Source organism: Cnephaeus nilssonii (assembly GCF_951640355.1).
Source record: "Cnephaeus nilssonii genome assembly, chromosome: 10".
NCBI classification, from domain to species: domain Eukaryota; kingdom Metazoa; phylum Chordata; class Mammalia; order Chiroptera; family Vespertilionidae; genus Cnephaeus; species Cnephaeus nilssonii.
Genome location: NC_137081.1, coordinates 29,605,171 through 29,631,748, shown reverse-complemented (window position 1 = coordinate 29,631,748; position 26,578 = coordinate 29,605,171). Strand labels below are relative to the sequence as shown.

The 26,578-nt window shown below is 40.2% G+C and overlaps 2 protein-coding genes across 4 annotated transcripts in view; one reads left to right on the top strand and one right to left on the bottom strand.

Moving 5' to 3' along the window:
* LOC307106287 (nuclear body protein SP140-like protein) overlaps window positions 1-18,969 on the bottom strand; it is a 62,924-nt gene extending 43,955 nt beyond the window's left edge. Inside the window, exons 1-7 of the mRNA XM_079782641.1 lie at window positions 18,767-18,969; window positions 8,558-8,723; window positions 7,689-7,857; window positions 4,995-5,078; window positions 2,574-2,723; window positions 2,384-2,467; window positions 1,525-1,608 (exon numbers count right to left, since the gene is read on the bottom strand). Of these exons, the coding sequence (XP_079638767.1) occupies window positions 1,525-1,608; window positions 2,384-2,467; window positions 2,574-2,723; window positions 4,995-5,078; window positions 7,689-7,857; window positions 8,558-8,723; window positions 18,767-18,819 (790 nt within the window). The 5' untranslated portion in view covers window positions 18,820-18,969. The remainder of the gene's footprint in view (window positions 1-1,524; window positions 1,609-2,383; window positions 2,468-2,573; window positions 2,724-4,994; window positions 5,079-7,688; window positions 7,858-8,557; window positions 8,724-18,766) is intronic.
* Window positions 18,970-19,009: 40 nt separating this feature from the next.
* Window positions 19,010-26,578, top strand: part of SP110 (SP110 nuclear body protein) — a 28,620-nt gene continuing 21,051 nt past the window's right edge. The window contains exons 1-4 of one of the 3 annotated variants that reach the window (XM_079782658.1): window positions 19,010-19,121; window positions 19,720-19,868; window positions 22,484-22,631; window positions 24,795-24,963. In XM_079782658.1, the coding sequence (XP_079638784.1) occupies window positions 22,485-22,631; window positions 24,795-24,963 (316 nt within the window). In that variant the 5' untranslated portion in view covers window positions 19,010-19,121; window positions 19,720-19,868; window position 22,484. Of the gene's footprint in view, window positions 19,247-19,719; window positions 19,869-22,483; window positions 22,632-24,794; window positions 24,964-26,578 lie in introns of all 3 variants that reach the window. The other 2 variants (XM_079782660.1, XM_079782659.1) reach the window with 2 other exon arrangements.

Genomic DNA, 26,578 nt, shown 5'->3' with positions numbered 1-26,578 from the left:
TTTTCTCCGCATCTCTTCTTTTTAGGTGTAGTTTTTGGCTTTTGTTTTTTCAGGGGTAGCATGTCATTTCTCCAATTATGTTTTCTATCTGTCTGATTCCAGATCTCTCTTAGCCCAGGTGGTTGGAGCATTCCTATGCTTTCTCAGTGGTTTCCATTCCCTACCCATCAACATTCTTTTTTTTCTTAATTAGGTTCTTACATTGGAAGCTGGGTGTGCTACATGAGAACCTGCAGAATTCCTAGACTTCCTGATTCTCTTCTGACCCTGTGAACCCGCCCTGACCACCTGCAGGCTTCCCTAAACTGTCACCCTCAGTGACACACCAGGAACTCTTGTGCCACTCTTCCTTTTCTACTTTGACCCTAAAAACTGACCTGCATGGCTTTCTGTGCTTTATTTCCTTGTCCATAAAATAGAGTTACAGTAGTTTGCATGTCTGTGTCTTAGGTTTTGTAAAGATTAAAGGCCTTGTACAATCCAGTAATCTGATGGAGACTGTCAGAAACCTTGCATCCTTGTCTTCTACCCCTGTTCTTTCTCATTTTCACCCTTTCTACCTGTCTCTGCTTCTTCTATTTCTACCTCTGATTCTTGCTGATGGAATCTCTTATCACTTCTCTTTGTCCCAATTTGTTTCTTTTACCATGTCTGTTCCCACATCCCTCTTTTCCCTCCTGCTTCCCTAAGCCATGTGTTATGTCTTCTCCCATCTGATTCTGCAGCTTTCTAGAACTATCAGTCAGAAAAGGCATCTTTGAGATAGTATATAATTTCCATATACATTTACCAAATTAATGAGCAGAATGGAAAGCTGAGTGGGGCAAAACAAACAAACAAACAAACACTGGTTCCAGGCATAGAGCTACACATGTGCAAAGGCTCAGATGAGAAAGAGTAGTCAAAAAATCAAAATTCCTGGTGTTTTACCCAAAGTGTTGAAGTGATAGCAGGAGAAGCAGGAAAGGAGAAAGAACTGGTCTTTCTCTATGCCAGTGGTTCCCAACCTTTTTTGTGGCCATGCCCTACCTAAGCATCTGTAAAATCCTGATGCCCGCCCCCCCATGACATATAATTCTTATTATTCAAAAAGTAAACTCTTATTCACATGGAGGAAACCTAAAAGTCCATTAACTTGCTCTAAACAAGCTCCCAAAAAACATGGCATCCATGAAAGAGAAAAATAAAAGAACGAAAGGAAAGTTGAAGTACTGAGGAAGACATCACTAAAAAATTGTTTTAAAAAATAATATGAAGTGATATGAAAAAAGAGGAAATAAAGTTTCAAAACATATAATAGAGAACTGAAATGCATAAACATGTCACAATATATATTTATATGAGGCCCCGAGTTCCACAAGAAATGCAAAAAATTCATTGTTAATAACTCACTCTCAAATTTCCCTTCCTTAAAAATCAAATTGCCCCCCTGTGGGGCGTGTGCCCTACATTGGGAATCACTGCTCTATACTGACAAGAAAGTCAAGCTTTAATTACAAAATAGAGCATTCAAATACTAATTACCGTCTCCATCATAAGGCAGTAACTTGGGCATTGCTTCTATTTCTCCTCTTTCATCCATTTGTAGATCAACAAGTTCCAAGGGCACTGAAGACAGAAACAGGACCATGATGAGCAATTGAGAGTCACCTGAACTCTACCTCAATGTGGTCATGTCCAGAATGCAACGGAGCTCTGATGTTCCTAGCGTGGGAGAACTGCTCCTTGGGGATAAAAGTATATTGCACCAAACCAGCTTTGCTCTGCACCCCTGAGCACTTTGTTAGGCCCTTTTCCCCTTTCTCCTCTTTTTTATCCCTCTTACCCTATTTCTACATATTGCTGCATCTGCACCACGAGGCTATTTGTGGATCCCTTTGACTATGACTTTCTATCCCTGACTTCTACCATCTCTGCACTTCTGTCTTCTTTCCCCATGATATTCTTCAGCTTTTTGCTCCATTGTATTTCTATTTATTCTGTTAACTCACTTCCTCTTTGTCTTTCCTATGCATAGTATTCCATTATTCCCATTCAATCCCTAAAGAGTGAGTTTAAAATTCTCTTTCTTCCCAAACTCTAAACTGGTAGTATTTAGATTTCATATACATTTAGAGAAAATTAAGCTTAATTAGACAACTCCATTGGATTCCACAAATCTACATTTTTATTATTTTGTGCTCTTCAATTGTCCTCCCAGGAGACCCTTCATTAGGTACCTACTCCTCCTTTCCTCCTTACCTCCACATGCCCAGGGAGAGCAACCAGAGAGAAAAAGAAAAAAAGTGTGAGCTTATGTTTGAGGGAAGAAAAGAAAGCTTCCCTTTCATACAGAAAATCAAACAAATATAGTGAGGTATTTAGTCATCTAAAGCATGATTACCTCCCCAATCGACTGGAAGCAGTTTTGGTATCGCTTCAGAATCACCTCCACTAGTCCTTTGGAGAGCTTCGTGCTCACAGGAAACTGAAGAGAAACACAGAAATGACCAACCAGTCATGATGACCTGGGCACAGACTCAGAGAGCTCAGCTGAATTCTGGTGTTCAGTGCTCAGGTGAGCTTCTCCTTACCTACTTGTTGAGATTCTTGGGCGGATTCATTTGTCATTTCCTGGGTTTGTATTGATCTACTTAGGTCATAAGATGAATCTTCTTGCTTTATACTCATTTGCTGTCCATCACTGAGATGCTCTGAGATTCTAGCTCCAAGTAGGGCTTCACCTGGATCACATTAGGAGTATTAAAGAATTTGTTTTCTCTTTCATGATAAACCTCCTTTACTCTTTACTAATATCTACTACTAATCCTTCCACCACCTCATTCTCCTTTCCCCTACTCTAGCAGTATTCGGCTCTCTAAGCATACTTATGATATATTTTCTACTTTTTAATGTACACTTTATACTCTTAGCAATTTGTCTGTATTCAAAATAATAAGTATGATTATTAACATAGATCCAAATTTTATACAAATACTAGAGGCCCAGTGTACGAATTCGTACATGGGTGGGGTCCCTCTGGGTGGCCTGCAGGGATCGGACCAAAACCCACAGTCCAACACTACCTGCAGCTCCCGCTCATCCCAGCCCCACTGTGCCTGCTGCAGGCTTGTGCCCAATCAGTCCCAATCAGGAGAGGTTTGCGCTGCAGCAGCATTGCTCGCTGGCCATGAACTCTGTGTCTGGCGCCCTCCCAAGAGGAGTGGCCTGTGGGATAGGGCTGAAACTGGCTCTCTGACATCCCCTGAGGGTCCTGGATGGTGAGAGGGTGCAGGCCAGGCTGAGAGACCCCATCGGTGCATGATCGGGTCGGGGAGGAACCACGGGAGGGCTCCAGGGCATGTCTGGCCCATCTCTTTCAGTCCCAATCAGCCAGATTCTAGCAGCAAGCTAACCTACCAGTTGGAGCATCTGCCCCCTGGTGGTCAGTGCACATCATAGTGACTGCTCGACCGGTCGACTGTCTGCCTCTTGGTGGTCAGTGCATGTCATAGTGAGCGGTTGAGCAGCCTTAGAATATCATTAGCATATTATGCTTTGATTGGTTTTTCGGTTGTTCTGCTGTTCGTCTATTTGCATATTACTCTTTTATTATATAGGATATTAATACAGTTAAAAATGTATAATATCTGAGGTATCCATCCAAATTAAAGAATACATATTAAATGGCAAAGCTGACTACACTGAGTGGTCAGATTATTATGATCTCTGAACGCATAATAATCTGGCCACTCATTATATATATGTATTAGAGGCCCTGTGCATAAATTCGTGCATGGATGGGGTCTGGCCAGCCTAGACAGGGGGAGGGGACATGGGTGGTTGGCCGGCCTGCTGGTCGAACTCCTGGTCGAGAGGACAATTTGCATATTAGCCTTTTATTACATAGGATATACACTGAGTGGCCAGGTTATTATGTGTTCAAAGATCATAATAATCTGGTCACTCAGTGTATATTCTTAAGGTTTTTCTTACATTGACTATTTCCAAGGGAAAATATAAACATTTAACAAATAAATAAATTTATTGTAGACCATTTGGCTTAAGAATGACCTTTTCTTGGGCTTTAAAGCTGTTTCACTCACTGCTACTCTAGTCTGAAAAACAATTTTTCTTCAGTGGGTGTCTTAGAAAAGAAATTTCAAAGTGTAGAGCATTGACTAAATGTCCAGTTCAGGCGTCCTCAAACTACGGCCCGTGGGCCCAGAGATATCTGGGCTATAGTAACTTTGAGAGAGATCACAATTTTCAGTATTAATGTCTTATGTGTTATAATTTAATGATGAATTATTAGCAATAATACAAATGAAAGGGTGATTAAATAGTTAGAATTGGTGGTTATTGGTTACAATTGTACATAGTTCATACGTATTAAATGAGTTGATCCATAAGAAGTGCTGACCTTATACCCATAAAAGTTAAGTGTAGTTACTACCATCATTGTTAAAAATTATTACTGCCCTTTATTCTCTTCTCCCCTTTTTACTCCCTTTCTTTTTCCTCTCCTCTCTTCTACACAGCACCATTCCTTCTACATTCTCTTCTACGCATGATTACTACTCACTCACTTCCTCTATTTTCCTAGATTATTAGGCATATTTACAACAATTCCTCCTTTTGACATACCAAAGCCTTCCTCTTTGGACTTGTTACAAAGGACCAAACCCTTACTCCTTCCCAGATCCACTGAATTCCTAACTCACAAATACTGCAGTCAGTTCTTCCCTTAATTCTGCCTTTTGGTCACACTAAGATCTCTCTTGAGTGTATGTTCCAACTTCTTAGTTGTTACTTCTGTCTGAAAATATTCTTGGATTCCCATCTGGTTGTTGGTTAATTGTGAAGCCATACAACACACCATTGCTCTGGCTTCCCATTTCCTTCTGCATCCCTTCCCCAGGGTATACTCTCCCCTGAGGAATGCAGTCTCCTGATCTGTGATCTCCTTTCCTCTTGGTAGATGAAAAAACATGTTTCTATCAAGTCATAATTACCTTGTTCACAGCTTTGTTGGCAGTTGAGCATCTCTGTTGTTTCCTCACCATCAATAGCTTGGCAATGGAATTCACGATGAAGCACTGAGAAGAGGAAGGAAAAGGCAATTATAGGTCTCTGGCAATGGCCAGGGGATGCATCTCACAGTTGCACATCCAGGTACATTCTGGACTCCAGTAATTCAGAGGGAACCTTCCAGCCCTCAGGGAACCCTGGGCTTTTGTGGGTCTCACATAACCTGTGACTTGATGATGTTCCTGGAATCCTATAGCTGTTCCACACAGAGATGCACCTCTCAAGGTTTAAAAATGATGGACAGTAGACAATTGTAAATCAGAGTTAAACCCCTTCAGAATAATCTTAGAATGGTGAAAGCCAATTTAAAATAAATAATGTGTTTTGTAAATTCTACATATATTAGGAATAGAGAAGAAGCACATGGATTTCTTCAGGAAAAAGGTAATGCTTATAGTGAAATAGACCTACTTAAAAAAAACACACACAAAAAAACCCTACATCTTTAAGGATGGAGAATTTAAAAGAAAGGAGGGAAGGAAGGGAAGAAGGAAGTATATCTTGGGTCAGGGAAGATTATCTGGTTACAAAGAAAGATATATAAAACTAAAAAGAAACTAGAACTTCCCCCAAGGTGGAATGGGTGGGAGGAATCCGGGAAACAAAGGAAAGATACTTTCTCTAAAGCACAAACAAGAATAATATATTATTTTAATTATTATTATTAATTTTCACCTGAGGTTATCTTTTTATTAATTTTGAGAGAGAGAGAGAGAGAGAAACATCAAACATTGATGTGAGAGAGAAACATAGATAGGTTGCCTTCCTTATGTGCCCAACTGGTCTTGAACCCACAAACTTTTTGTTGTATGGGATGACACTCCAACAAACAGAGCCACCTGGTCAGGGCAGGAATGAATATTTTCTTAGAGGCACAAACCAGAAGTGAATATAGCACAGCTGTACCAGTGACCCAGGAAGTGGTAACAAGAAGTTCAAGAAACCGATCCAGAGCACTGCACTTCAAATATGCATACTGAGGTAACTCATAAAACAGATTTTAAAAAAAGCAAGACTCCCAAGACATGAGAAAAACACCCAAGAAATACAGAAAGATGCTGGACTAGAAGGAGAGGTAACTGGATCAGACTTTCTGGGTACAAATCAGTGGGATTTGTACCCAGGGCGCTAGTGAGGGGATCAAGGTGGAAAGTTCCAACAGATGCATTTGCCACACCAAGGACATGTTGACTTCATGTCCAAGCAAAGTCTGGAGGAAGACATGGCATATAAATGCTGTAGGGGCTAGAGAACATAAATGGGGACCCCAAGCCCAGGCATTTCAAAAATGAGGGGGTCTTCTCTACACCTGCATGCCCCCCAGCTAAAAGCTTGGGCTTTGGGCTGAAGACCCACAGCTCCCATGTACATCCGGGCCTGGGAGGTACCAGCAGCAACCTCCTCTGGGGGCAAGTGGGCAGCCGTACTGGGCCAGGCAGTGAGCAGCGCAGCCATATCCCTGCTAGGGAACCCCAGAAACTTACATGTGTGATGTGGGTGCTGGGGCCAAGGTAGGGATAACCCCACAATCCATGGAAAGAATTACAGACCCTAAGATGTAGGGAGTAAAGAAAATTGCCATTCTATTTATACCCGTGGTCCAGGAACATGCTTAAAATTTGTGACAAAGTATTTGATTTCCTTAATCCTTTCTCTGACTGAGATATATCATAGTGTGAAAATGAGGTGGCTCTTATTATCAATATATGGCTTTCACAAATCAACACATCCATTCTTTACACTGATTTCTTTTACTTTTTCTCTGTTTAAAAATCTTTATTACCTCTTTATTTCTTTCCTTGCCACAGAGTGTTGGACCCTCAAAAATTCTTTCCAACTTCCCTTTTCAGAATTAGCTTCCTAGCACTCTTTCCCATGCTCTATTTCTTTAGCCAGAGAATACTTTAAGTTTCTTTTGCATTTTGTAGCTTTCACATGCTGCCCCTCCCTATGTACGGATGTGTGCTGATGGACTCGTGTGACTTCTCCACTCTTTGTTTGGAGAAGTAAATTAGTAAAGGTCTGAATTTAATTACAACTTTTCTAATAAAAAAAAAAAACCTTTTCATTTTTTAACATTTTTGCAAATATCAGAGAGGATTTTCTTCTTTCTTATAAAGGAGCATAATTCATATCTTCTGCCCATAAAGTAGAGACTCAAATACTATGGTTTTTAGCACCAAATTCAAGTCATGACTGAGGAATCATTTATGGGATTTCTTGGTTAACCTCTATCACCCCACTATGTGTGAGCTCCATGAGGACACAGGTATGTGTTTTCTTCAACACTGTATTATCTCATGCTTATCACGTAGTAGTTACTCAAAATAATTGTCAAATATATATATATATATATATTGAGACAGACAGAGAGAGAGAGAGAGAGAGAGAGAGAGAGAGAGAGATCTACTTGTTCCACTTATTGCATTCATTGGTTGATTTTTGTATGTGCTCCGACCAGGGATGGAACTCATAACCTTCGTGTATTGGGCCGAGGTTCTAACCAACTGAACTATCCAAGCAGGACAATTGTCAGATATTAATGAAGAGTGGATGAATACATGAATCAGTGAATGAAATGGACTTGAATCCCCAAATTTCATTGAAGTTATAATTACCATTTTGGAAGCTTCTGCAAATCTCAAGTAAATCAGGATAAGCCTTCAGGTTAACTGTGCTGAACAAGGCATTCAGAATTGTGATGTCAAATTTCTTCTCCAGTTCACTGAGAATGTTATATGCCACTCTCTCCATGGGGACCAGATTTCTACAAGCTTCTTGAAAACGCTTAAAAATATTAAATGGACAATTTTATAGATACACATTTATAGGTTAGAGAATATTCAGATTATAAATAAAATATTTGTTCTCTTGGAAAATATTAGAATGTCACATATATTTCGATGACTCCTTAAATACTCCACACCTGAAAAATACACTTATTCTGTGAACCTGACTCTCTAACATTGATGTATGCTTGAGAGAGCTATTTTGAAGAATAAAAGTGGTTTCAAAGTTGAATATTGGGGCGGGGGGGGCTCTAAGAGTCTGGCCAGAATGCTTCAAGAGTTGGCCTGACTGGTAATGAGTGGCTACTTTTGGTGTCTAGACAATACCCCACTTCCCTCCATTGGCCTGAAGTTTCCAGGAAACCAGACAACCACTCTTCCCTGCTCTGGACCTGGCCAAAGGGCAAAGAAAATTCACAAATAGAGAGAAGGCTTGTATTCAATATAACTGAGATTCTCTGTACCTACGGAGCGTTCCCATTTCCAATCCTGCCACATCTCCATCCCATGCCCCTCCACCAACACTTACTACAGAAGAGGGAATGCTTTATGTGGTCCTGCTTCTCCTGTCACCTCCTAAAGTATAAGATAATGAAGGTCCACACTCACAGGGAGCCCCTTAGCCTGTCCATCGCATCCAAAATTTTGTAATAATATAGTAAGGGGCTGTTTATCAGGAGGAAAGCCCCTTCACTTACATTATACATCGGTTCAGGGATAAAACCACGGTCTCGGAGGCCCATAAGAAAAGGAAATGGCTTCGTTATTGCACTTGCAATCTCCACCTTATTTTCCTTGAAGAGCCTAAAAATGAACTCATAGAAAATCTGCTCCTCTGGATTCTGGTCTTCTGGGCTCTGGTCCCTGAGAAACAAAGACACGATGTAAAAATAGACATTGGGTTTCTTTTTTATTTTTAAATTTAAATTATTTATTGTTGAAAGTATTACATATGTCTCCTTTTTCCCCCATTGACCTCTCTCTGGCCACTCCTATCCCCCGCCCCAGCACATGCCCTCACCCCCTAATGTCCATGTCCATTGGTTATGCTTATATGCATGCATACAAGTCCTTTGGTTGATATCTTACCTCCCTAGACATTGGGTTTCTAGGAGGCTTGTGGTGGGCTAGAAGATCTGAGACTTGAAATATAGTTAATGGAGAGCCACCACATGTAAAATAGTGTTCTTGTGGCGAGACCAGAATAAATGAAATTTACTTACTTAAAGAATAATCAAGGGTGCAATAGAAGAAAACACAGAGCTTAAGAGGGACTTGTACATAGAAAAGTGAGAGTTCACCCTGTGCCAATCAAAGCTACTATAAAAAGACTTTTACCCAAACCGTCTAGAGAAGACAAGGGATTTTTTAAACATTAAACTTTTTACAGAAATTAATATGATATTGTAATGTGCTGGAGGCTAAGACCAGCAGGTCATAATTATGCAAGAAGTCCTTCAGAAGGCTGGTGGTCCCTGGGACTTTGATATTCAGAAGGGCTGAAAATCTGCATATTATTACCTGCTGCTGGCTGAACAGCTGAAGGCAATTCCCCTAACCTGATAATCCTTTATTGTTTACCAAACCTTACCATTGATGTGTGTTTGCTTTGCTAAAGGGCAAATGTGTATTCCAGTAAATAAAAAGCCGTGGAGCTGGAGATTCAGCGAGTTTCTCCACTAGAGGGAAGTGATTCGCCCGGCTTCCCCCAGTGCCTTCCAAATTTATATTTCTTGTCTAGTCTCTTCATTTAAGTCGCAGCCCCTTCTCCAGATTCCTGAATCCTTGCTGCAACAGTTTTCAGCAGTAATGGTTGATTTTATGTGTCAAATAGGAGAATATTTGGGGACAAGACTAACATTTAAGTTGGTAAACTTTGTGTAAGCAGTTTGTCCTCCCTAATGTGGGTTGGCCTCATCCAATCAGTTGAAAGCATGAATAGAACCAAAAGACCAGCTTCCCTGGGTAAAAGAAATCCTCCAGCAGACTGCTTTCAGATGGAAATGCACCATCAGCTCTTTGGGTCTCCAGCCTACTGACCCACACTGAGGATTTTGGATTTGCCAGCCTCCATATCATGTGAGCCAACTCCTTGTAATACATATTTCAAATCTCTCTCTCTCTCTCTCAGAAAATTGTGACTAAACAAATATAAGACAAAAAAAGGTTATAAAAATTTAAAAACTGTGAACAACAAAAAAGGGGGCGTTCTACGGAAAGCCACCTTACAGGGTGAACTGAACATAAATTCCTACTGGGCAGCTCATGGTGGGTAGTCATGCCCAAGACATATAACTTCTTTACTAAAAAGTTTATCTTTGCCTTAAGCAAGCCCTGTCCATTGTTTCTGTGCATTGTTTCTGTGTTCAAAGGTTAACATACCTTTGAAATACCAGAATAATACTCTTTTCAGATCCCTAAGAGGTATAACTAAATTAAAAAGTATGCTTAGAGTTATAACTACTCAAGAGAGCAAATGGTCTTGTTGCCTGTATATCACCCTCATTCACTGTAAATGTTGTTAACTATCTTACATCCACCAATGTAAAAGAAGTATATCTCTCCATTTTACATTTTATTCAATCATATGGATTTCCCACCTTACTTTCTCTGTCTCCTTTATCTATCAACAATGTACATCATGCAATCTTCCTTCCTCCTTTGATTTCAAATGTACAAAAATAAATGAAGGCTGCAAAACTGCCATTCTCTGGAGCATTTTATTAATTAGTTAAGAGCTTGCTTCTGGGCATGTCCTCAATTTAGGTCAAATAAACTCTAATAGGTGCTGTATAGGCTTGCACATTCTTACGTTGACAATATCCTGGGACTGTGCAAGACCCTTTCACGTGTCATCAAAGTAAAATCTGTTTTCAGCTCTAGCTGGTTTGGTTCAGTGGATAGAGCGTCCGCCTGTGAACAGGGGACGCTCTATCCACTAGTCCTGGGTTAGATTCTGGTCAAGGTCATGTACCTTGGTTGCAGGCTCCTCCCTGACCCTGGTCCGGGCTCATGCAGGAGGCAACCAATCGATGTGTTTCTCTCACATCAATATTTCTCTCTGTCTTTCCCCCTCTCTTCCACTCTCTGTAAAAAATCAATGGAAAATATCCTTGGGTGAGGATTAAAAACAAAACAAACAAAAACAAAAAACGCTTTCATAATAATACAAAGATATATTTACCCTTCTTGTTTCTTACATTCTGACAAATGTCAAGTGGAATTTTCCAGAGAATACATGGCCTATGGTATCACAACAGATTGAATTCAGAAGCAGACAGTAAAATCTGTCTTCCACTGAACCAGCTACTAAAGAGACTTATAAAAGTGTAAAATATTGCTATCTTTTAAATAAAATTTATTTTATTTTGAAAAACATACTTTCACACAATGTGTCATTTTCATAAAATATGTTATTTAAGTTAGCAGGTAATGAGTTCATTACTATTTTTAATGAATAAATAAATATGTTAAGTGTTCAAAATTTTAATTCCTATGTGGTAAATATCAATAGATATAACCCACATGAACAACAGCTAGCTCTTTAGGGCTCTCAGTGATATGGAAGTATACACAGAGATCTTGAATCCAAAGACTTGAAAAGCGCTGTTCTAAAAAGAGAGAATATAATAGTAAAATCATAATAATTTTAAAGTAAAACATCAGATTATATTAAAAATTTTTAATTGAATAGGGCAATTAAAAAACTCAGTTAAATAACCTACTTCAAACTATAGTAAACTCAAATGCTATGGTTTCACATTTGATGCTATCAATTAGAGAAATATATATCTGAGAATTAATTAGAAAACTTAAGGGTAACAAATAGCATCAAAAATGAAACTATGAATCTTACAAAAAATAAAAGTAAAGAAGCTCTGGCTGATTTGTCTCAGTGGATAGAGCGTCGGCCTACAGACTAAAGAGTCAATGTTTGATTCTGGTCAGGGATGCGTACCTCAGTTGTAGGCTCAATCCTTAGCCCCAGTCAGAGTGCGTGGGGGAGGATACTAATCAATGTGTCTCTCTCTGTCTCTCCTCTCCCTTCCACTTTCTCTAAAAATCAATGGAAAAATATCCTCAGGTGAGGATTAACAAACAAAAAAAAAAGTGAAGAAAATGTACTTTGTTATTTTTAATAAGAAAAAACAAAGAGGCATAAGACATGAAAAGTGCAAAAAATTATAAGCAAGGAGATATATGTCATTTAAAATAGATTAAATTATCATCTTAAAGTACAAATGGCCAAAATAGAATCTAACTACAAAAGATGCAACAAAAACAAAGTGACATTAAAAATTTTAAACGGAAAAAGATGGGCAAGTTACATTAGACAAAAGCAAACGAGATTGAAAGCAAAAATAACAATATTTATATTTTCAAAGTAAAATTTAAGACTACAAATAGATAAATCTTTCATGGTGATTAAAAACCACTTTACATCCTATCCTTAACTCCTAAAGTATTTACACACACACACACACACAGGATATGTTTTACAAATTAGAAAAATATATTTATATCAATTATTTGGCCTTGAATTAAACTAAATAAATAATACGGAGAAAATGAACAGTTACATGTTCTGGCTATAAGGTCATATTACAACAAGATCAAATTTCAAAACAAAAAGAATATTTTTTAAAGAAAAAAACTAAACATATGGAGATTTTAAAATGCAAATGCTTTGGGAGTCATCACTTTCATCCTCACAGAAAGAAAAAGTCAACAAACTAAAAATCAATGACTTGTCATGTACCTAGCAGAAATCCAGGTCACAGAGCAAACTGCCACCCCAAATCTCTATTGGACACAAATTTGGAGAATCACATATAAGATCAGCTGCCTGAACCAGAAGTAACCAGATCCATAAACCAATAGAAACACTTAAATGGTAAGTTTGATGAATTGCTGGAGACTGACTATTGACTTTGTATATGATAGTGAAAACCTTTTGTCAGTTTTCCCTCAGGACCTCGCCAGGTATTCATGGTGAAGTGCTAAGAAAAATCCCCTGAGTTTCTGACATGAAGATGAGAAAACAAAACCTTTGAAACAACCAGAGCATTCTCCAAAACAAAGGCCTACTCTCTGGGGAAAACATTTTACCCAGACTTATCTGACCTAGGGGAAGGACAGTTTCCAAAATTAGCCTTTCAGTATCATCCAAATGATGCATGGAAAAGGGATACAGCTATGAAATCATTTTAAAATGTACAGTCCTGGGACACAGTTTCACTAAAAGACTGTTATTTAATCATAACATTATAGAATGCTTTCTCTCCCAACACCTTACTGCTACACCAACAGGGTTCCAGTAAACAACTGGATTACAGCTGAAAAGGCTGCAAGGCCAGATTTAAGAAAGAGTTCCCAGAGAATAACATTTTTAAAAATAGGGGAGACAACAACAAGAACACTGGAAGACTTTGAAAACTCTGCCTCTGAAAGTTGGAACAAATATTAACCATGACCCGTCTGCTAGCCAAATTAACATAAAACCTCATATTAGTCACTTATTTGCCTTAGTTCCTATTACCTGATACATCACATCTTGCTTTCAAAAAAAATTGTAAGGCATGCTAAAGTCTGAAAAGACAAAACAATCATCAAAACGAGACTCAGATATGAAAGGTTTTCAAATTATCAAACAAGAATTTAAAATAACTATGACTAATTAAAATGTTAAGGGCTTTAATGGATAAAGCAAACAACATGCAAGAACGGAGGGTGAAATAAGCAAAGAGATAGAAACTCAACAAAATAATAAAAAAGAAAATGCTAGGAATCAAAAATACTACAACAGAAAAAAAAGAATGACTTTGATGGGCTCATCAGCAGATTGGACATGACCAAGGAATGAATCAGTGAGTTGAAGATATGCCAATGGAAACTTCTCAAATAAAACAACAAAGAGAAAAAAATATAAGGGGGAAAAAAAGTAAAACAGAACACACTAAGAATGATGAAACAATCTCAAAAACATGTGTAAGTTGGATACTAGGGGATAAAAGAGAAATCAGAAGAAATGGTTCAAGTAGTAATTGCCAAATATTTTTTTCAAAATTAATAATAGACAACAAACCACAGAGTCAGGAACCTCAGTAAATATCAAACTGGATAGATGCCAAATAATCTATACCAAGTCTTTTCATATTCAAACTGCAGAAGGCAAAGACAAAGAAAATTATTAAAAGAATCCAAAAGGATGAGGAGAAAAAAATCTTATCTATGGAAGAACAAAGATAAAACTAACATCAAATTTCTCATCAGAAGCCATGCAAGAGGGTGAAAAGAAATAGTCGAAGTGATGAAAAACAAACACACCAATCTAAAAATTTTTAGTCTTTGAAATTAACCTTCAAAGTAAAAGAGAAATAAATATTTTCTCAAACAAGCACTGAGGTAATTCCTTTCTTGAAGAAATACCCAGAAATAAATTTTTTTAAAAAGTTCTACAGGCAGAAGGAAAATTATATGGATCAGAAACTCAGATCTACATAAAGAAAGGAAGAATATTAGAATGAAATTAATGTATGTACAATCATTTTTTCCTATTATAAACTGATCTAATAGATAACTGTTTGTTCAAAGTAATAACAACAACTATGTTGTTATTACAGCATATGAATAAGTGAAATGACTGGTAGTAGTGTTATAAAGGACAGGAGGGAAGAATTTGTTACATCCTACTATAAGATGCATGCACTAACCATGAAGCAATACACTATTATTTAAAATGGATATAGCTAGTTGTAAATATTTATTGCAAACTCTAGGTAAAGCAATAAAAATGTTTTAAATGAAGTATAATTGATATACTGAAAGATGGAATCATAAAATGCTCAATTAAAACAAAAACAAAAAAGAAAAAGGGAAAAACAAATAGAAACAAATACAATGAATAGAAAACAGTTATAAGATTATAGATATTAGTCCAACAACATGAATAATCACTTTAAATGTGAATGGTCTAAATATACTGATTAAAACATAGACTTTGACAGAGAAAAAAGACAACATCCAACTATATGCTGTTTATAAGCAAGTCACTTTAAATACAAAAACACAGATAGGTTAAAAGTGAAGGGATGAAGAAAGATATACCATGCCAACATTAATCAAAGGAAAACTGTAGTAGCTATATTAATTTCAGACTAAGCAAACTTCAGAACAAGTATAATTGTCAGAGATAGGAAGGGCGTTATATAATGACTAGAGTCACGGTGCATGAATGCATGCACCAGTGGGGTCCCTCAGCCTGGCCTGCAGGATCTGGCCAAAACTGGCTCTCCGACATCACCCGAGGGGTCCCGGATTGCAAGAGGGGTGAATTTCATGGCAATCCTTAATGTGTATACAATTTAAAAAGTAGCACTGACTTCCAGTCAAGATGGTGGCATTGGTATGCAGTACTAGCATCATTTTACAACCACATCAAAATTACAACTAAACTATACAGAACAACCATCATTCAGAACCAACTGAAATCTAACTAAATGGAAGTCCTACAACTAGGGAATTAAAGAATAAGCCATATTGAGACTAATAGGAGGGGCAGAAATGCAGAATGGGCTGATCCCACCCACATGTGGCAGATAACAATTAGGTGGGTACATTTTCTGAAACCTACCCCACAAAGCTGTCAGTCACCACTCCCTCCCCATTCCCCCACCTCTCCATCCCCATCCTGGTGATTCCCTGAGATCCTGCCCCATCCAACTTCTGAGCCTATCTAAGCTGTTCCCAGTAGCTTTTCCATACCAATGGCCTGCCTTGGCTCATGCTTCAGACTTTCTTAAAATTTCCCAAACAAGCAGCACCTGGCTTCCATGTGCCTGGTACCTCTTGTTAAGTTGCCCCAATCCCGGCACTAGTGGTAGCCAGCTTTGGTTCATAGCTTGGTCTCTCCTAGGCACCTCCAAGACCAGCACAAGTAGCAACCATCTGCAGACCTCTTTGTAGCTATGCCAGGTGGCCCCAGACCAATACACCCAGTAGGCAGCTTCAAACCACATTGAACTACCACCCACTATTGACACACTCAAGGGATGGATTTAGCAAGCACCAGAGCTCTGCACAGCTGATCATCCTCAATGGTTGCATCCAGTCATCGATCAGCCTGGGGGTAAATATCTCTCGTGGGTGTACCAACAGCAATAAATGTTCAACCACAACAGGACGATGTACACAGCCCACAATGGGGTTGCACCTGGAGGCCCAGTTCGGGTGAACCAGAAGGTGTGTCACTGGACCCTGTAGGACACCTACTAAATTAGGCCAGTCTCCCAAGCTCAGGAGACATAGCAGCTCTACCTAATACATAGAAACAAACACAGGACTGCTAACATAAGGACACAAAGAAACATGTCCAAAATAAAAGGACAGAACAAAACTCCAAAAAAAGTACTAAACAAAATGGAGACAAGCAATCTACTAGATGCAGAGTTCAAAACACTGGTTAAAAGGATGCTCAGTGATCTTAGGGAAAATGTATATGAACTTAGAGAGAACTTCAACAGCATAAAAAAGGACATGGAAACCATAAAAAAGAATCAATCATAAATGATGAATACACTAACTGAAATGAAGAATAATTTACAGGAAATCAACAGTAGAGTAGATGAAGCCCATAATCAAAACAGTGATTTGGAATATAAGGAAGCAAAAAACACCCAATCAGAACAACAAAAAGAAAAAAATATATATTCCAAAAAAATAAGGACAGTGTAAGGAGCTTCTGGGACAACTTAAAGTTACCACCTAAGGAAACTAAAGGGGGGAGGAGTGAAATATAAGCTTAATGCAAGCAGTAGAAAAGGAATCATAAAAGTTTGAGTAGAACTCAATGAAATTGAAAACAGAAAAACATTAGAGAAAATCAATAAAACCAAAAGATAATTATTTTAGAAAAAAAATTCAATAAAATTGACAAACTTCTAGCCAGGCTAACAAAGAAAAACAGAGAAGGCAAATTATTAATAACAGAAACAAATAAATCACTATTCATCCTATGGATGTTAAAAGAATAATACAGAAATAATATGGACAACTATGTCTACAAATTTGATAAAAAATGAAATGAAAAAAATTCCTTAAAAGACACACACTACCAAAACTCAACAAGGAAAAACAGATCCTCTGAATAGGCCTATATCTGTTCAAGTAATTAGATTAATAATTAATAGCCCCTCTCCAAAAGAAAGCAGCAGGCCCAGATGATATCACTAGTGAATTCCACCAAACCATTTCAACTGCAATCTCTTCCAGAAAATGGAAGCAAGGGCATCACCTCCTAAATGATTTTATGAGGCTAGCATTACCCCTGACCTCACTTCTCACTGCCTCTCTTTCGCTGCCTGAAGCCAAAGGCTGACTGGACTACTAGCTCTACTCACTCATCTTCAAATGTCGTGGGAGCAAGTGGAGGAGTAGGTGGTCAGGACATGTTCTCTGTTGCCAGGAGAGATTGTGCTGAGTGTTGCGGACACACCACAATGCATAAATTTCCATAAATTATACATTGTTTTAATTTTTACCAACAAGAACATATTGATGTATTTATCTTGCCTTTTTAAATTATACTAGAGCCCCGATGCATGAAATTCATGCACGGGGGATATCCCTCAGCCCAGCCTGCAACCTCTCCAATCTGGGACCCATTGGGGGATGTCCAACTGCTCATTTAGGCCCAATCCCGGGATCAGGCCTAAACAGGCAGTCAGACATCCCTCTCACTATTCAGGACTGCTGGCTCCCAAACATTCGCCTGCCTGATTGCCCCTAACCGCTTCTTCCTGCCAGCCTGATCACCCCTAACCACTCTCCTGCCAGCCTAATCGACACCTAACTGCTCCCTTGCCGGCCCGATTGCCCCCAACTGCCCTCCCCTGCAGGTCTGGGTCCCCCCTCAACTGCCCTCCCCTGCAAGTCTGGATCCCCCCCAAATTCCCTCCCCTCCTGGCTCGGTCACCCTTAACTGTCCTCCCCTGCAGGCCTGGCCTCCCCAACTGCCCTCCCCTGCAGGTCTGGGTCCCCCCCCGCAACCGCCCTCCCCTGCTGGGCTGGTTTCCCTTAACTGTCCTCCCCTGCAGGCCTGGGTCACCCCCAATTGCCCTCCCCTGCAGGCCTGGTCCCCCCAACTGTCCTACCCTGCAGGTCTGGGTCCCCCCCAACTTCCCTCCCCTGCAGTCCTGGGTCCCCCACAACTGCCCTCCCCGGCAGGCCTGGTCCCCCACAACTGCTCTCCCCTGCTGGCCATCTTGTGGCGGCCATCTTGTATCCACATGGGGGTGGCCATCTTGTGTGTTGGAGTGACAGTTAATTTGCATATTGCTTCTTTATTATATAGGATTTTTTAATTGTGCATTTTAAAAGAATATTTGCTTCCTTCTCTAACCAGATGGGTATTACATCCTAGAATTAAAAAAAAAAAAAAAGGCAACACTCACTCCCCACTTGATTATATTAGTCCCTGTTGGGCACCACCTATTTTCAGTTCCTCTTATCAAGTGTTCAGAGGCACTGGATCGACTCTCAAGCTCTGAATAAAACTGGTTCCAACTACCTGGAAACTGGAAAAGGTTTGACAACAATCAGGCATTTGACTGGGATGTTAATTTTTCTAAAAAGACCTTTTCTGGACAGAGCTGTCTGTGGGTAGGGATAGAGGAGGCATTGGGAAAATGAGAGGGTTCAGGGGTGTGAGAAAAGGAAATATGTAATGTGAGTCATGTGGCCTTAAATTTTCCCATTTTAATTTTGGAAAACCTAATGCGCTCATTATGTATTTATTTGTAATCTCCTTCTCTTGCATACCTGTAGAATGAGGCTGGGTAGACAGAAATAACAAGAGTAGATGCCCACCTTACCAAAAATGAAGGACAGGAGAGGACACGAGGACTGACCTGCAGTTGAGATCATGGTCTCCATCTGCCATCTGCTGGCCCCACTGGGCCATGGAGCTGGACTAGGATCACCTTTGGTTGGACTTTCCCTGACCGTCTTCCCACAGCTCTAGGGAGAACAGCTGCCCATTGAAGGATCCTTCAGGTGTGGCACTCAAAGGGTAAAAGAAAAGTGAAAAGGCAGATCAGCTTCTGTGGTGTTTGTCCCTCCCCCCAACCTCAGAGGGCGTTTTTAGTTCTCAGTTCCGGGGAGGAGGAGCATGGCCAGATCTAGGAGGAAGACAGGGGGCCACTTGTTTACCCCAAGGAAAGAAGGCGGGGAAGCCTAATTCAAAGGAATCGAAGTTGTTCTGAGGTGAGGCAGTAACTTTGTATGGGAACTAAGTGTGCTTTGCATTTGTGCCTTCCCCTTGCTGAGGTGGCTTGAGAAAGAAACGGGACAGCTGGCCTGGCACAGCAGGGAGCCTGGGACTGGAGGAGGTAGGTCCAGACAGGGGGCTGGGGACAGCCCCAATGCTCAGCGTTATGAAGTGTGTTATAAGCATAGCTGAGCTGCCTCACTGCCCCTTTAATTTCTTGTTTGTTTTTTAAACTTTGATGGTTTCCAGTAAATGTACTCAGTTGTGTGACTGTCACCATCACCACAATCCAGTTGTAGAACATTTTCATTACCCAAAAAGTATAGAAGGACAAGACATGGGAAATAGAGGTGGGTAGGGAAGGAGACCCACGGTGGCTTCTCAAATCCCCAGGACCCTGGGGTTGAACCCCTACACCTCCTCCCCTCTGTTCCCCCTCCCAGGCTGGACTGGATGGGGAGCACCCCACCACCAGCAATCCCAGGTACCCTAGTAACCTCACAAGTTTCCAGGGGGTGGAGTGAAGCTGCAAGTTCAGCCTTCAGCTTCCTGCACAAACTGCTCAAAATACTTTCACTTTTCTTTCCTGGGAAGCCTGGCCCTCTCTGCTTCGTGTGCCAAGCACAGACTTCCTGCCTCACCCGCTGGTATCTCCCTGCCTGTCTTCCAGTCTTCCAGGAGCAACCCCTGGCTGGTCCCTGCACCAGGGAAGGGAAGGAGCAGGTAGAAAACTCAGCATCCAGGTGGGTTTTCCACTTAGCTGCTTTGTTCATGTTTGGTGATTGGGCTGTTAAGTTTCATTTCCTGGCAGCAGCTGCAGAGTGAAACTCCACTGCTTAAACCGTGCGGGGTACTCTCTGTAAAACTGTGTTTTCCAAAGAGATAGAGGGTGTGTGGGATTTAATAGGAGACTACTGAACAGGGGGACAGACATAGAAGGGCAGCACACACACAGCTCAACTCCCTCTTCCCTAAATTCTAGCCTGTTGTTGTGGGTGAGACAAGATTTGCTCGCCACCATGCTCATCCTCGCTCTGTGATCCTGCACTCTGCCCCAAATGGCAACTCATTCATTATCCACTGTGCCAGTGCAGTGACTCGAGGTAGTTGGGAAGCTAGGAGAAAGGAGAAAATAAGGAGGGTACATTGAGGGTACATCTGTGTGGTGTATTGTAAACTTCTTATAGTTTTTCTTTAAGCATATTTATAATTATTTACCTGAAATAAATTCATAGAAGTGGAATCTGGGACTCAAGGGAACACATACTTTAGGACATTTGGCCATGATTACTAAGTTAGCCTTCAGCTTCCACCAGGAGAGTCTGTGATTCTATCGAGGTCCATTTGAGAGGCAAACATGTTCTTCAATTGTCTTTATTTGCACTGTCCTGACTACTAGTGAGTTACCCTGTTTGTTATTCTATTTATTGCACAATTATATAATTGCCTGTTTATGTCTTTTGCTTTTTTTCTACGTGGATGTTTGTCTTTTGTTGGCTCATTTTAAGACTTCTTCACATAATAATCTGAACATAATCTGAACACTCATAGATGAGACGTGGTATCAGGTGCTGGCGAGAAACAGGGCTGTGGTCAGATGAGCTCTCCTTTGCCACTGAATACCTTTGGGCAGGATACTTAACCTCTCTGTGCTTCATCCCTGGGAATCATAACAGACAAGGAATGAGGAGGGTCACTTCATTAATTATTAATTATATAAATATCTAATCACTATGATGAACACTGAAAACTAATATAATAATGAATGACAACTGTAATTGAATAATCACAGAAAACACTTTTTTAAGAGTGAGGAACCAGGGGAGTGTTCTGTTCTGAAAGCTATTGTATAATTCAGGGGTCCTCAAACTTTTTAAACAGGGGGCCAGTTCACTGTCCCTCAGACCGTTGGAGGGCCGGACTATAGTTTAAAAAAAACTATGAACAAATTCCTATGCACACTGCACATATCTTATTTTGAAGTAAAAAAAACAAAACACCCGCATGTGGCCCGCGGGCCGTAGTTTGAGGACGCCTGGTAGTCATCCTAAATGTAACCCCAGGACCCCTTCCTCTTCTTAGCATGTCGTGTGTTCATTCTGACTTTCTCTAGCTCTGTGCTCTTTGCACTATCCTTCCCTCATGCATGTCGTGGATGGTAGATTTCTTTCCCAGTTGTTCTCTATCTTCCAGGATTTCTTCACAATTATAGACGCCCACCCCACCCCCACCCCTGGCATTTTTTTCTTGTTTTCTAGTACTGTTCTGGATTTTCTTTTTTATAATATCTTTTTTTTATGTCAACTTAAAGGATTTGAGAATGAAGAAAGAGAGAGACGGGGTACTCAATCTGCCACTGGGATTAAATCCTGGGAAATAGTCATTAATTACAGTTCCATTTTCTCTTGGACATAAAATGGTGTTGGAAAAATGGGATCTCTGTTCGTTTTGTTTTTTAAATATCTCCAGATGAATAAATATTTTGTCAATGCTTCCCTCTTCTTGACAATTTGTCAGGAAATGTCATCTGTCAATTTCCTGCCTATTAAACTTATTATTTTCTCCTGACCTATAAATGGTGAATTTTATAAATGTGTCATGGGCATGGGAAAAGGCACATGTCTAAGATATGAAAATGATACATAAATCAGTTAATTCACCTTTACTAATCATGTCTTTTATATTCTCTGTGTTTTTATTTATGTTTTGCCTATCTATGTGTTGAAGATTGTAGGTGGTTTATTAAAGTTTCTAAGATTTATCATGTTTCCATCTTCTTGCCTGTTTGGGGCCATCCCTTTTACATAAGCATTGCCACGCCTTAAGCTGCAGTCTAGGAAATCATAACTCAGCTCAATGTAGCCACAGACCATAGTGCTTATGACTGGGAGCCAGGAACCAGAAAGTCAGGACTTATTCACCTGCACCACTTCCAGGTTGCACAACTTAGGGTGAGTTATTAAACCCCTCTATGTCTCAGTGTCCTTGACAATAAAAATGGCTATGATCATAGTAATCAAAGGTTTTTGTGAAGGTCAAATAAGTCACTTCATGGGAAACCCTTAAAATCTGGCACACTGGAAGCTGTCAACTAATATTAGCTACTTTTAATACCTGCCTGATGTTTAACCAGCAGCTCCTTTGGGATTTCAGAGTCATGTCGCTGGTCACTTTTAGCCTCCATTGTTGCTAGGTGTTGTCCTATAGACCCAGAGTCTTTGAGGCAGATGTTGCTTTGCAGACTGCTCAGGGATGCCTTTGGGACCAGAATGCTCACTAAACACAGAGGGCAGCTTCCCAAGCTCCACAATGTCTTTGCTTCCCTTTTTTTTTTTTTTTTCTTCTGCCCCTTCCATAGGATGTTCAACATCACCCGAGACTTAAAAGAAACTCTTCGCCAGCACTTCATCTTCCAGAAGCTGGAGATCTCCTATGCCATATGCAAGCCATTTCCGTTCCTGGAAGGCCTCCGAGACAAAGCCTTCATCTCTGAGAAAATGTACATGGTGAGTCATGTTGACCACGTTCACATCGCCGCCCAGTTCTCACCAAGAATGCCTGATTGTTGAAGTCCCAAACCAACACCTCCCCGCACACACACACACACACACACACACCGGATTTCTAGAGTTTAGAAGGCCTGAACTCAAATGTTCATTGGCAGAAAAAAAGGATATCATAGGGTGATCTCAAACCAGGTGACTTAAAAGAAATAATGGCTCTGGCTGAGTAACTCAGTTAGTTGGAGCATCATCCTGATACACCAAGGTTGGGGGTTAAATCCCTAGTCAGGGAACATACAAGAATCAACCAGTGAATATATAAATAAGTGAAACAACAAGTCAATGTCTCTCTCTCTCTCTCTCTCTCTCTCTCTCTCAAAAGAAATCACTAAATAAAAAAAAATTTTTTTAATGTATTCTCCCACCGTTCTGGAGGCCAGAAATCGAAAATCAAGGTGTTGGCAGGGTTGATTTTTTTCTAGAGATTCTGATGGAGTCTGTTCCCTGACTTTCTTCTGGTGGTATCAGCAATGTTTGGTATTCTTTACTTATAAAAACATCTAATCGCTGCTTCCATCTCTACATCACTTTATTTGTTTGTGTGTCTTCTCCCTTCCTCTCTCTTTCTTCTAAGAATACTTGTCATTGTGACTTAGGGCCCACCTAATCCAAAATGATCCTTAATTATATCAGCAAATACTTTTTTTTTTCTCAAACAAGATCACATTCACAGGTTTCAAGTGGACATATCTTTGTAGGGAGGGGACACCATTCATCCTACTAATGGCACCATTTTAATTCCTAAGAGCATGGCACCCATGGTCCATTCTAATGTGAAAAAAGGCAGGCAATGGGATATGTCTATGTGTATAAAAATGGCACTCTTTTCATATAATTTGGGGTGTTTAAAGCATTTCCTGAGCCTAGGGAAGTGTTAGCAGTGATAGAACCTCCCCTCCCGACCCCAGTCTTGACCTGGTTGGCTCTAAGCCCTCTCTAGATCATAGCCCAGCTGTCACTTCTCAGAGATGTCTTCATGACCCACTCCTAATTAAGACCTCCCTCATTATTCTTCCTGTGATTTCCCTTAATAAAACTTCTCTCAACAGCCGAAACCGGTTTGGCTCAGTGGATAGAGCGTCGGCCTGCGGACTGAAGGGTCCTAGGTTTGAATCCGGTCAAGGGCATGTACCTTGATTGCGGGCACATCCCCAGTAGGGGGTGTGCAGGAGGCAGTTGATAGATGTTTCTCTCTCATCATTGATGTTTCTAACTCTCTATCCCTCTCCCTTCCTCTCTGTAAAAAATCAATAAAATATATTTAAAAAAAAAAAACTTCTCTCAACAATAATTGGATATTTATTTAATTTGTGTTTATTTAACTAGAGGTGGTCTAGTGCACGAATTTGTGCATGGGTGGGTTCTGGCAGGCCAGCCCTGATCAGAGTGGGGGTGCTGATCGTGGGTGGGGAACAATTTGCATATTAGCCTTTTATTATTTAGGATGCCTATCTTCTTTGCCTGACAGTGCCCCTCCCCCAATAAGGGGAGCACCATGTTAATCTTCTCCATTGCTTTGTACACAAGGACTAGACCAGTAGGTGTTCCATAAACATTTTGTAATCAATTCTCTCTTGCCATATTTGACTTCTTAGCCATCCTCTCATCAAGAAGAATTCTCTGGGTCATTTCCCTATGGCTGGAACCTATTCGGGCCATCTCAAGTCCAAGAGGCAAAGAGAGAACACAGGCTAACAATAATCATCAGAATAATAACTAGTTACTGACCACTGGGTCAATTGCTGAAGTGTCCTGCCCAGAGCCTTAGAGATTTAATTATACCATAACAGCCTTTGACTCCACTTTCCTTTCTTAAAATTTCTCTATTCCCTCAAATAGACCTAAAATAAGGTTTACAAAACAGACTTATTTTAAAGAAGACTAAATTATTTATTTCTATGACTATCAAAATACGTATATATGAAGTTCCCAAGTAAACAGGTAGAACTGTGATTTCTCTACATTAGAGAGTTTGGCTATACATTTTGCATGAAATTCCTCCTTAAAAGAGCAAAATAGCTCTATTACAACTTAGAAAACCACAAATGTATAACAAATCTCTATCTTTATAATCATGTATAATAATCCTTCATTCTGTTTCTTAAGGAGTCTATGGAAGCCTGTAGAAATATGGTCCCTGTATCCAAAGTGGTATACAACATTCTCACCAAACTGGAGGAGCCATTTAATCTGTCATTTCTGGAAATGTTGTTCAGTCAGATCAATCTACGTGAATACCCCAACCTGGAGGCGATTCACAGGAGCTTCAGAAATGGTATGAGGCTTCTTAAATACCTCTGGGGCCATAGAAGCATGAGGGGGGTTGCTATGGAAAGTTTGGGTTGTTTTCCAGCCCCGTGGAAGAGGCACTTTAATTGCCCATTTTCTCTTTGGGAAGGTGTGGGCCATGCTCTCTCACAGATGTGGCAGCAAGAGTAGCCTCTAGCCCTGGTTCTCTAAGATGACTTTCAAGAGGTCACATATGTTTCTGTCTGACCTGTTCTAAGAATTTGGGAAAATTGTACAGATTAGCATACTGGACAGTCTCTAAGGAATGCATAATATGAGGAAGTGCAAAGTTCCAGAGACCCTTTCTGACGGAAGGACAAGGAGAGGAAGAGTAATGGGTAAGGAGAGATAATAATAAGTATATCTTTTGGTGGTGGTATTGTTTTGTTGTTGTTGTTGTTGTTGTTTTGAGTGCTTGGTATGTTCCAGGCAATATCCCAGGCACTTCATATGATTATCTCATATCATATTTAAAACAATCCTGTGGAGTCACAATTATTCCCATATAACACAGAAGGAAATTAAAGCTCAAAGTAAAAGTAACTTTCCCAAAGTTATTTGTCTGTTAAGAGCAGAGCCAGAATTCCTACCTGGATCTCCTAATACCAAGGCCTGGAATGTTAATCACTCTACTAAAGCGGATAGCTGGAAGACAGAATGTGACACTGGAGGAGAGAGAAAAGGGAGGGGAATTGTGGACACAGAGGCAGAAAGAGGATATGAGAAAGACATAGAGCATGAAGCACACTTAAAGGGAGAAAGAACTGAATAAATAAAGGAGTAGAAAAAAGAACAGTGATAGAGATCGGGGGAAAAAAAGAAGTAAGAGGAGCAGATGGTAAAACTATTTCAGGTTTGAGGAGAAACACAAGGTTCACTTATCTGAGAATGGCAGGGGAGAGAGCAGCAGAGCACGATTGTTGACAGCTCTTCATCTGCTCTCCAACACTTTTCCATCCAGAGGCTCCTTCCCAAAGGGAGAAATGAATCCTTGGGCTCAAGGGGCCTCAAAAGAGAAAAGTCACCCTTCAGGCAGGCATGTGGGCCCATGCTCCTGGTAGCATTGGGGCATTTCTGGGAGAAATGTTGTTCTCAAAGGCCATGCCAAGCAAGTCAGAGGGACCACACACCAAAGTGCCCCCCTGACCTAGCTGAGCTCAAACCTCCTTCTTGATCTATTACTCTGTGATTTTTTTTTCTGGGTCCCTCTCCAAAATCCCACCTTACTTGCCTTTTTCTGTTCACTGATTGAAACAACTTTACTTCTGAAATAAATGATGGAGAAGAATCATAAGAGAAACCCACCATTGGCCATGCCAGGGAACAGCCTGGGAAAAGTCATGGGCCTGGGGTACTAGGGATGGGAAGGAAGTTGGGTGTGGCCAGATCACAGGGTCCAAGGTGAGGAGGCACGGAAGCTGAGTCTGCAGAAACAAGAAACACTATGAAAAGAAATTTATATTTTATTTTATTTGCTACAGGGAAGTATGATATGTTTATTTATTAAAACAGGGACATTTATTCAATTAAAGCATTGTTCATAATTGTCTAATTTCTGAAGCCAAAATTAAGGAAAATCTAAAAAATTTAAATCCCTGGAA